The sequence below is a fragment of the Salminus brasiliensis genome, chromosome 11, assembly GCF_030463535.1.
Source record: "Salminus brasiliensis chromosome 11, fSalBra1.hap2, whole genome shotgun sequence".
NCBI classification, from domain to species: domain Eukaryota; kingdom Metazoa; phylum Chordata; class Actinopteri; order Characiformes; family Bryconidae; genus Salminus; species Salminus brasiliensis.
Genome location: NC_132888.1, coordinates 3,204,282 through 3,216,681, shown reverse-complemented (window position 1 = coordinate 3,216,681; position 12,400 = coordinate 3,204,282). Strand labels below are relative to the sequence as shown.

At 40.1% G+C, this 12,400-nt stretch overlaps 1 protein-coding gene across 2 annotated transcripts in view; it reads left to right on the top strand.

The window, feature by feature from the left end:
- Nucleotides 1–1,772: 1,772 nt before the first annotated feature.
- Nucleotides 1,773–12,400, top strand: part of agla (amylo-alpha-1, 6-glucosidase, 4-alpha-glucanotransferase a) — a 46,455-nt gene continuing 35,827 nt past the window's right edge. Inside the window, exons 1-5 of one of the 2 annotated variants that reach the window (XM_072691439.1) lie at nucleotides 1,773–1,841; nucleotides 4,916–5,067; nucleotides 6,963–7,173; nucleotides 8,485–8,654; nucleotides 10,848–11,051. In XM_072691439.1, the coding sequence (XP_072547540.1) occupies nucleotides 4,986–5,067; nucleotides 6,963–7,173; nucleotides 8,485–8,654; nucleotides 10,848–11,051 (667 nt within the window). In that variant the 5' untranslated portion in view covers nucleotides 1,773–1,841; nucleotides 4,916–4,985. The remainder of the gene's footprint in view (nucleotides 1,842–4,915; nucleotides 5,068–6,962; nucleotides 7,174–8,484; nucleotides 8,655–10,847; nucleotides 11,052–12,400) is intronic. The other variant, XM_072691440.1, reaches the window with a different exon arrangement.

Below are 12,400 nucleotides of genomic sequence, written 5' to 3'. Positions count from 1 at the left end.
ACAGAAAATATGACTGAAAAATTAAAAAATGCAAATTTCTAAAACCATATTATATATATTTGTTCTTTAGATTATATCTTTTCTTTAATATTCTGCCAGTTTAGCTCAGAAAAGCAATATATAGAGAAAAACGTTGATATTTCAACCATTGGAGGAAAGAAGCAGTGCAGAAAAGTCTGCAGAGAGCTGCAGAGAAGTGTCTCACCTGTACTCACCTGGATGGACGCCTGTCTCCTCAACTCTTCTGCACAGGTAAAGCTCTTCAATGAGCATAACGACGACGTCACACACACAGGGCGGGGCTTAGCTTCTTTCGCCTGTACTCAGCCTGACCACAAGAGGGAGACAAAGAGCAACAAATTAAATTATTATTATTATTATTATTATTATTATTATTATTATTATTATTTTATTATTATTATAAATTGTTATAATTTATAATAATAATATATAAACAATAATATATAAATTATTATGAATTATTATTAAGCAATTATTTTTTATAAAAAAAAAATAAACAGGATGATCTGAATAATGTCCAAGTCTGTCATACATATCAAATTTACAAAGTTAAAAACATCTAGATCTTCAAACGAGAATCCTTGTAGTCCAGCAAGATGTGCATAAAATAAGTAAATAACATAAATAAAAATAATACAAAAACAAAATAGTAATATTAAATCAATATTAGTATCAATTATTTGTTTTAAAAGGGCAAATAAGTACAAATAAGTAACCTAAAAGCAAATATATTAAAAATGTGTGTTTTGCATTGGTGTGAAACGCTCAAACAGACCTGCCATAACATTAAAACCACCTGCCTAATATCATAGAGGTTCCCCCTTTTGCCCCCGAAGCCGTCCTGTGGTGTCTGGCACCAAGACTATAAGTCCTGTAAGTTGTGAGGTGGGTCCTGCATGAGCATCAGTGAGCCTTGGGTTCCCATCTCACACCGAAAAGTGTCCTCTCTTGGAGCACTTGGAGCAGGTACTGACCACTGCATACTGGGAACCCCCCACCACAAGACCTGCCTGATTTTGGTTTTGGTGGAGATGTTCTGATGACCCAGTCGTCTATCTAGAACCTCACAGTTTGGTTCTTGTCAAAGTGTCTCAAATTCTTACACTCTCTCTTTAGTCTTGCTTCAGCACCTCCATCACCTCCATCACCTCCATCACTGACCGTTCACTTACTGCCTAATGTATCCACCCTCAACAGGAGCCACTGGAAGCAGATCATGTCATTATGGGTTAATGTCATTGATTTTAATGTTATGGCTGATCATTGTATCACTAAATTGTTTATTTATTTATTTTTATTATTATTTATTATGTTGAAATAAGTAGTAATTCACTTGCCAAATAGTTTGTGGGTAATCCTCCAAAAAATATTTTTTTTATTTGTTTATGTGAATAATTTTTTTTTGAATTTAAATATAATCTAGTGTAAATAAATCGTGTGCACGAGCCATTTATGGTCTTAAATAAGATCTGATGACCGTAAGTATTAAAATATCCCTTAAATGACAATATTGCTGCCTCCTCTAATTATTGGAGTACAATGCAAACACTGGCATCGACACACAGCGGCCCAAATGCGCCTCTGGGTTAAACGACACCACCATAAACCATCAAATTAAAAGTTTTATTGGTTTAATAATAAATTCGGTCAATAATAATATAATAATATGTATAAACGTGAGTCAGGAGTTTTTCGTGGGCTCCTCTATTAGGTACAGTACGGTAGAAGTGGGCGTGGCTTCGCCGCTCCTCGTCCACGCCCCCTTCAGCTGCACCGAGAAGGACGTCCTGGTCGGGCAGCAGGAACAGCAGGCAGCGGAGGTGGGTTCATTTATTTATTTACGCTATTTTAACGTTTATTCCACGTTTATTCCACACAAACGTCGCGGAAACGTTCGTATCTGTCGTGACTGACAGCTGTCGAGCCGCAGCGCGTGTTGCTGTTTGTGCTCAGGCTCTCGGGCGTCTCGCGCGGCTTTAGCTGCAGCACTTTTGAGCCCCTGCCTGTGAGAAGCAGCTGGTCTGTTTGGGGACTCTTCGGCCTCTCGAGGCTGTAAGACGTTTGAGGGTTGGAGCTTGGAGATGTTGAGATGTTGTGGAAGAGCACTGGAGGCCTGCTGGCTTCACTAGTGGCTTCCCTGGTGGGTCTGCGTGCGTGCGTGCGTGCGTGCGTGCATGCATGCATGCATGCATGCATGCATTGCAAAAGCATTGCAAAGTTGACCTGGTGTTGCAATGACTGCTGCAGCCCTGCTGAAGGTGTGTGTGTGTGTGTGTGTTGGGGAGGGGGGGACTGTGCTGGCCTGCTGCAGATTCTGGTGGTGCTCTTTGTACACACACACACACACACACACACACTGTCAAACATGGCCCAAACTGGGTGGCCTTGGGTGACCTGATGCACCTGCTGCTTACCCTCCCCTCTGGTTAATCTTCTGTGGGTCAGATAGATACATGACTGGGTTAGCTTAGAACTGATGATCTAGGGGGACAAAAAGACCCCCTTCCCCAAACATGCTACACCAATAAGACCAAGACCCCTAACTCTACGTTCTCCTACCTCTGTTACATAAGTCACATGATTTAAATATAAATATAGACCAATTAATGTTGTATTTGTATTTATACAGGCCCGATTTTTTATGCCCCTCTTATATTTTAAGTACCTGGGCTGGGGTGGGCTGCGGATTCTACACAGCCCAGTTATGGTGTGTTATGATGCAAAAAAAAATATATATGAAAAATTAGGCCTTGAGCCACAATTATGTATTAAATATATATAGAATGTATTTCTTTAATATATATTTATAATTAAATCATGTGACCCATATGAATCATGGTACCGAGGTGGGAGAATGTACAGGTAGGTGTCTTGGTCTTATTGGTAAAGGTAAAGGTGCACTTTAGGTGTATTTGTCACTGTACAGCGAAATGTGTCCTCCGCATTTAACCCATCTGGTAGTGAACACACACTCACACACACACATGTGTTAGGGGCAGTGAGTACACACACACCCACCCAGAGCGGTGGGCAGCCAACTCCAGCACCCGGGGAGCAGAGAGGGTAAAGGGCCTTGCTCAAGGGCCCAACAGTGGCAGCTTGCCGAGCCCGGGAATCGAACCCACAACCCTGTTATCGATATCCCGGCGCTCTAACCGCTGTAGTGTGGTTGGTTTGCCTGTCCAGGAAATCAGACCCTATTTGCAGTTTTTATGATTTTATGATTTGGCCATAATGAATCCAGCATGGCATTAAACCTGAAGTACCTGTTCAAGCATCATGGAGCAATATTAACTTAAAGTTTTCGCATAATATGCAGAAGTCCATGCTTGGCAAATTACTATTATTATTATTTTAATCTAAAATAATTATTAAAATCATTAAAATAAATCTGAATTATTTTCTAGATTTTTGTTTTTCTATAACACTAAATGAATTGTGTAGAGAATACAACAGCTGCTATTAAAACTAGTGTATCGGCAATAAAGAGCACTGATACCATGAAGCTCACTGACTTTATATATATAAATACTCCAATGTGTGTGTAATATATATATATATATATATAATTATATAATATAATATATATAATTTTTGTTTGCAGACTTCATGAAACCAACGAGTAAAACGACGAGTAAAAGCCAGTTATAAATATTTATTATCTATTAAACAGTGGAATATTTAATGAAATATTTAATACTTTCTGTTTCCATCTGCTGTTTCTTTGGTTCTGAAGCCAGAGTTTCTGCAGCTTGTTGTGAGGCCTCTGGGTGCAGGTGTCTCTAAAGGTCGCTCATCTGTCAACTGTTATTATAGCAGTAAAATTACAGGAATTATAAAAGCAGTGAAATAAAAAACAAATTATAAAATTTTTACAGTTAAAAAAAATCATTATTATTACAATTGCGCAACAGCTTGACTCCGTTCTGCATGACTGTGGGTGTTTTCTGTTTTACCTGGCCTTAAAGATCATAACTGGGTATAGTTGAGTGTTGTGATTTTGATATTTTGAAGATTTTATGACATTTGATCGTATTGGGATTGATTTTGTTCTGGTGATGCCCAGACTGCTGGTCAGAGCACATCATGGACAGCTGGTGTGTTTTGTCTCCATGTTGAAATATTGAGATATGTACTGTGTATTGGATTTTTGAATGTTTTGATATAATATTTTGAGCAAATCACCCACACATAATCATAATCAGATATAGACTCTGTCCTGAAACCTCCTTGTATCTTAAGGAGCCCCACTGGTCACATCCTGCAAAAATAAAACTGACCACAGTCTTGTTCCTTAATCTTACTAAGTAGTGGGCATGACATAATTATCTTGTCCCCACACCTTACTAAGTCATGGCCACAACTTAATTATCTTGTCCCCACGCTTTACTAAGTCATGGCCACGACTTAATTATCTTGTCCCCACGCTTTACTAAGTCATGGCCACGACTTAATTATCTTGTCCCCACACTTTACTAAGTCATGGCCATGACTTAATTATCTTGTTTTCATGCCTTACTAAGTCATGGCCACGACTTAATTATCTTGTTTTCATGCCTTACTAAGTCATGGCCATGACTTAATTATCTTGTTCTCATGCCTTACTAAGTCATGGCCACAACTTAATTATCCTGTCCCCACGCCTTACTAAGTCATGGCCACCAAAATGGCTTGGGATAAAATCTTTTCCATTATCCAGTGAAGCTGTCAGCGATGATGTAGGTGTGGGTAGTTGTTTGTATAGTTGCAAGGATGGTTCCTGGACTTCTGGGCATTCAGAGGCCCACTGGCCCGGTCAGTAATCCTTCCCTGAAACAAAGCTGAATACGAAAACCAACTTCAGGTGGTAAAGTCAGTGCGTTTTGCCCACCTGTGTCTGTCCCCTCTTTTGCAGTGCAGTAAAGGGGGTCTAGCTGAAGCCCAGCGTACAGTTTCCTCTGCAGTGGGAGATAAAGAGCGGGATCATGTCACCGAGTAAACAGATTCGAGTGCTCGTCCTTAATGACATGGAGAAGCTTGACAGGACCCTCTTCCGTTTGGAGCAAGGTAGGCTGGGTTTATTCACTTTATTTTAGGGCTTCCTCTCAGGTAAGGGAACCACCTCACAGTTCTGTTTCACTGAAGTTTGAACCAGCTGGATCTCAGTAGAGGTGCTCAGACAGGACAGGGTGGACTAAAGGTCTGAAGGTAGCTGCTCTCATGTAACTGCAGCCGAGTGCTGTTGGTGGGACAGCTGCAGGACTTTTATAGGGCTGTCTGTTTGACCATCGGAGATTCAGCTTAATATCAGTAGGAACTGGATACTTTATTTTTATGATTTATTTATTTATTATTATGATTTTACATTATGGAGAACAATAGAACTTAATAAAAACAGGGTCCATTGAGGGCAGCTGTGAGGGAGGAGACATGTCCTGAGACGTCCTGAGATCACATTGAATGCTATTGTGGGATTTTGCCTTAAAAAATAAAATGAAATGTTTATACATGTAGATTTGACTCATTGTCAGAGCTGGGCAATATGACGATATTTTATTGTATCGTGATACATTTTGTTATTGTGATGATCAAAAGCTTATAGCATATTTTCTAAGTATATGGAGGAGACTGTTAGTGTTAATAAACACTGATCAGGTGCTGGTTTCATTACTAACAGTGTAATTAGACTGGGTTAATTAAATGAAGAGCAGCAACAGTACAGGAGAAGATCTGAATAGTAGTTTATAAGAATCTGCGAGTTACTGATACTGATGTGTGTAGTCTGCGATTTACATGTATCTTGATAAATATCTTGATAAATATTGTGATAAATATTTTGTAAAAAAAGTCTTTAAATATCGTGATGGAGTATTTTTTACCACATCGCCCAGCCCTACTCATTCTCATTGACAGATGATGGAAAAAAATACCATTAAGCAATATCACTGCATCTCTACACTAAATATGCATCGGAAAATCAGCTTATGCTCTTATTCTTGATTATGATATTGCTTGTTTTTGAGGTTTACTATTGATGTAGGAATTTCATAAGTTTTTATAAGAATATATCAATTATTGTTCAATTAGTAAAAATATAAAAAATAATCTGCTGCATGTAGACTGTTGCCTACTGATGTCCCCTTTCCCAATCTGCACCCCAATTACTTAGTAGTTATTCATGATTATTATAAATTGTTTGTATAAAACTATGCATAAAACATTTATAAAACATTTAATATTCTAATCTGTCTGTGCTAGGAGGGATCATTTTTAGTGTAATCATGATAATCATTTATAGTCAGTTTAAATTTGATAATGCAAGTGTGTGTGTGTGTCTTGTGTTTTGATAAAACTACCCAATTCTATTTATATATATTAGTAATATAATGACATAATGTATATTGTATATAATGTATTTTTACATTATACAAAATTAGTTTTACAAAGTTAAAAGTTAGTTTTAAAAAGTTATACCTCAAAAATAATTATAAAGGTAAAATAAAATAAAAAATAAATTGAAAAATTGAATGAATAAATGTAAATTAATTAATTAAAATACGTGAATAAAATATAACTAGAAGCCACAATAAGTCAAAAATAATACAAGATCAAATAATAGAAAAGCTAAATGTAAAAGCATATTTTTTAAGCTGCTGGGTCTCTTTTTTATTTCTGACTAAAATCTTGATTATTGGCCAATAGTGATCACACTTTGCTTTATTAATAATACAACATTATGTGTAGCAGTTTTCCAAACACGCAAAAGTACCCCACAAAACATCGTTAAAGGATTGGATCTCTGGAGTCTTTCTTCCCTTTTTTTTGACCTGGTACTCACACCCGTCAGTGCCAGTATGGCATCTCTACATTGCCAATTCCATCCGAGTGGCAGGACTGTAGCTGTCCTGCTGCTCGTTCGGCTGAGTGTGTATCTGATCACGGTTCTGTTTTCCTGTCTGCAGGTTTTGAGTTACAGTTCCGGCTGGGTCCGACTCTCCAAGGGAAAAACGTGCATGTTCGCACCAACTTCCCAGCTCAGGGCGGGCAGTTTGACCGGCGCCGCTTTCGTTTGCTGGACTGGATCAACCCAACCGGCAGAGAGGACGACTCGGACAAGTTCTGCTCCCTCAGCCTGCATATCGCCGGCTCCTACCAGTATTACTTTGGACAGGGGTGAGTGAAAAGCACAAAGCTGTAAACTGTTCATGAACAAAAGCAATAAAAACGATTAGGGGATGAATCAAGTGCACTTGGAGTACTGATTGTGCTCCATCCAATACATTTGGAATTAGGTGGGGTGGTGATCATCATCATCATCCAGCACTCTGACCTCACTAATGCTCTCATCACTGAATTCAATCAAATCCACACAGCAATGCTTCTCCATAATCTGATAGAAAGCCTTCTTATCTGGACAGTAGAGACAGTTACTCCAGCAAAAGCAGGATCAGCTCTTTTTAATATCTGTGATTTTGCAAGAAATGAATGAGCAGGCGTCCCAAAACTTTTGTCCATGTAGTGTTTATTCCACCACTGTGTTAATAGTAATTTCTGCCCATACAGAAATCTGATATATGGCAATTAAATTCTCTATATCATATATAATTATATATAATTTTCTCTCTCTCTCTCTCTCTCTCTCTCTCTCTCTAGATTGATTATATATGATATAGAGAATTTAATTGCCATATATCAGATTTCTGTATGGGCAGAAATTACTATTAACACAGTAGTGGAATAAACACTACATGGACAAAAGTTTTGGGACACCTGCTTATATATTATATATATAGAAGACTTATATTATATATTCTATTTTATAGGAATTCACCCATCCATCTTTTTCTGTTCCGATATAGATACCGATACATGAACTTTGCGTCGGATCAGCCGATCCTCGATGCCGATCCGATACCATTGTTAAATTAATAAATCATATATCTCACCATCTTGGAGAGACTTAAGGCATCAGGATTGACTTAAACATAACTTTCTTTGAAAAACATACTATGACAAATGAACACAGATATAAATGAACCCAGTTTCTATTTATTTGTCACTAAAATATAAATATAATAATTGTGCTGGACTTCGGCACAGTGTGGTCTAAGCCCAGGACTTTTATTCTGAAATTCATCTGTAATTCGAAGTCTGTGAGGCTTATATATAGAAGACGAGCTGAATTACTCGCTGAGAGATGATGTTGACTTGCGGTTTGCTACGATCTGTGATCTGATCACATCTGCACGTTACTCTGGTCCTGAGTTATGAAGCCTAGAACACCGGCGTACGAGAATCAGGTTCGATGAAAATGGATCAGTCTCTTGGGGTAGACTAATTATCCGATAGTCGATCCAGCTAATTTTGTTAGTATCGGGACCGATATCTGATCCTAGTATCGGATCGCTGCATCCCTAATATTTTAATCACGTCTGTGTTTACTGCATATACTGAATGTACATGTACGTATTTACCTGTTTCCAGAGACGACGAGAAAAGTGGAGGAGGGTATATAGTGGTGGATCCGATGCTGCGAGTAGGAGCCGATAACCATGTCCTGCCCTTAGACTGCATCAGCATCCAGACGTACCTGGCCAAGTGCTTAGGGCCTCTGGATGAGTGGCTGGACCGACTCAGGGTGGCCAAAGAGACAGGTACGAGGAGAGCTCTGTGCTCCCCTCAGTGTTCTTCTGTTTGACATCGCTTTAGGAGTTAAAACCATGTAGTCAGTGGTCTGATTTGCTCCCTGCTGGGAATACAGTTCTTATAGTTATATGAGTTATATATATATTATTTAGTTCTTATAGGTTTTCATATTTTATAGTGCTGTATAATATGTTTTAATAGCATATAGGGTTGTATGAGTTTATTAATATTTTTTCATGACCTGAATTCCCTTGATAGTAATTAATTAATAATGATATAGTTATGTGATACTCATAACTTACAGCACATAAAGTAGATAATTACTCAGTAGTTAATTTTATTTATTTTTTATATAATTGTTGTGTAAGTGTTTAATAATTTACATTTTATTAATAATTTACATTTTATAAATTTCTAGCTATGAGTTAAGAGTATGAGTAAATAATAATTATTATTTCACACAATATAAATTTAAAGATAGATACGTTATTGATCACGAAGTAAATTTATCAGCCAGTAGTAATTACAGGGTACAATAATTACAATAATAAAAATAATCAATAGAATAAAAGTCAAAAACTTTAAATATGCATTTGAAACAACCGAAGATGAAAGGCAGTGCAGTTATAAAGAATAAGGAATGAATAATGTACAGGAGGAGTGGGTATCAGCAGAAAGACGACAATACTGAAGAAATATAAATATGTGCATATTTATATTGATTATTCAGTGTTAATAAATAGTATTAATAAATAATTTATTAACAAATAGCATTACTAAATTGATCATTTGTAGCTGTAGAAGTCTTTAGTCTGATGTGGGTTTTGCTATGTGTGCAGTATATGCAGTAGCGTATGTGTTGTATCCTATAGAATGATATCATATAGTGTCGTGTATAGAGCTGTGGCAGGTTTTTGAGTCATGTGCTTTTATATGAAATAATAAATACTTTTTGATTTTCTGAACTTCATTAATAATAGTAATGATGTAGTTCTTTGGTACTCGTGACTTATACCTTACTATTCACAGTTACTGAACTAGTTCAGTTCAGTTGCTCAGACTACTGCAATGAGTCCAGCTGATACACCCTGGTTGAGAGAAGGGGGGGTTTGTAGAAACTGGCTGAGAATGGCTGTTTAAGTGTGCTACAACAGGCATGCAGGCAGTCCTGGGAGCACGTCTCCGTTTACTGTGTAGTAGTGAAGTTCCGCTGCTGTTGGATTTGACCCTGTTTCAGTAGCGCTTAACCTCTGCTTATCTCTCTGGTTTGTTTAAAAATGGAACTGTCCCTGATCAATGGACTAACTGGTCATGGCAATCAATAAGATGGACAAGCTACATCGGTCCACTGACTACTGACTGTTTAAAGAGGAGTGTCCCAGTAGCACAAATTAATGGTGGGTGGGTAGGGGGGTGGTTTAGATAGGTAGGGGAGTGGTTTAGGTAGGTGGGTGGGTGGGTGGCTGGATAGATAGGTAGGTAGGTAGATAGGTTGGTGGGTAGGGGGGTGGTTTAGGTAGGTGGGTGAGTGGATGGATTGATAGGCAGGTGGGTGGGCGGGGGTGGTTTAGGTAGGTAGGTGGGTAGGTAGGTGAATGGGTAGGTAGGTGGGTGGATGGATGGATAGATAGGTAGGTAGATAGGTTGGTGGGTAGGGGGTGTTTAGGTAGGTAGATAGGTTGGTGGGTAGGGGGGTGGTTTAGGTAGGTGGGTGGGTGGATGGATTGATAGGCAGGTGGGTAGGCAGGTGGGTGGGCGGGGGGTGGTTTAGGTAAGTAGGTGGGTAGGTAGGTGAATGGGTAGGTGGGTAGGTGGGTGGGTAGGGGTGGTTTAGGTAGGTAGGTGGGTGGGTGGGGTGGTGGTTTAGGTAGGTAGGTGGGTGGGTGGGGTGGTGGTTTAGGTAGGTAGGTGGGTGGGTGGGGTGGTGGTTTAGGTAGGTAGTTGGGTGGGTAGGGGGGTGGTTTAGGTAGGTGGGTATGTAGGTGGGTGGATAGGTAGGTGGGTGGGTAGGGAGGTGGTTTAGGTAGGTAGGTGGATGGGTAGGTAGGTTGGGTGGGTAGGGGGGTGGTTTAGGTTGGTGGGTAGGTGGGTGGGTGGATGGATAGGTGGGTGGGTATGTAGGTGGGTGAGTAGGGGGATGGTTTAGGTAGGTAGGTATCTCTATATTTTATATCTCAAGATTTCTTTGCTGATCTTTCCAGGCTATAACATGATCCACTTCACACCACTGCAGACTCTGGGTGAATCTCGCTCCTGCTACTCTCTGGCTGACCAGCTGGAGCTGAACCCTGAATTTTCTCCTCCTGGGCAGAACTACACCTGGACCGATGTTGGCAACCTGGTGGAGAAGATGAAGAAGGAGTGGGATATGCTCTGTATAACTGATGTGGTCTACAACCATACAGGTGTGTGTGGGGGGGGAGGGGTCACTTTATCAACACACCAACTCAATATACTTGAACATAACTGACTGCAATACCATTTACATGGATACACTATATGGACAAAAGTATTGGGACATCTGCTCATTCATTGTTTCTTTTGAAATCTCTTTTGAAATGTCTCTACTGTCCAGAGAAGAAGGCTGTGGAGCAGTACAGTACTTTTGGGATGAGGTGGGATGATGATCATGTATGCTCTCGTTGCTGAATGCAGTCAAATCCTCACAGCAATCCTCCAGTCTGTATCCATCTGATTCTTGGCAGACTCTGTTATCAGCGTCCTTTCACCCTGTTTGTTCCTCAATGCTCAGGACCCCACAGGACGGACCACCACAGAGCAGACTGTAGTATTTTTTGAGTGAAGGGTCAGCATTCTCAGCACTGCAGTGGCACTGACTGACCTGGTGGTGGTAGGAGTGTGTTAGTAGTGTGTGTTGGGCTGTTGGTACGAGTGGATTAGATGCAGCAGTGCTGCTGGAGTGCTTAAACACTGTGTCTGTCCACTCTCTATTAGACCCTCCAGCTTGTAGATGAAGGTAAAGTCAGAAACTGAAGCTCTCTGATCTGCTGCTGCACAGCTGGTTTGTGTCGGTCATCCTATTCTCAGTCCAGCAGCTCTGCGGTGTCTGATCCACTCGTACCACCAGCCCAACACACACACTACTAACACACTATCTCACCACCACCTTGTCAGTCAGTACCACTGCAGTGCTCAGAATGCTGACCCACCACCCAAAAGATACTACAGTCTGCTCTGTGGTGGTCAGTCCTGTGGGGTCCTGACCACTGAAGAGCAAACAGGGTGAAAGGAGGAGGCTGATAACAGAGTCTACAGAGATACAGATGGACACAGTCTGGAGTTAGAGAACCTGGACAGTGAGTATAGAAACAAGGAGGTGGTTTTAATGAAGTGGCTGGTCAGTGTAGCTGCTTCATGAAATACATGTGGATACTGTGAGAGTAGTGGCCTTTAAGGACCCTATAGGTTTGATTGAAAGGTCAGACTGCTTAAGTGATGCACTGTACACTGTCTGGCGCTCTCTGCGGCCGCTTGTGTGTTGAGTTCAATGCTAAAAATACCTCGGCCTTGTTGCCGTGGAAGTCCTAGCAAAACAAACCCTCGTCTGGGTCCCGGCGTGGAGCAGCTTCGGTGTTTAATGTGGCACCAAATGAGGCCTCGGCCTGTGAGCCTCAAATCAGACTACTTGAGCCTCTGGAGTGTAGAAGGGCTTTTTGGTCATTTAGAGTTTTCGTCTTCACTAAAGCAATGAAACGTATAAATATAATAGTAAATAAAAATGGAGAGACGCAGA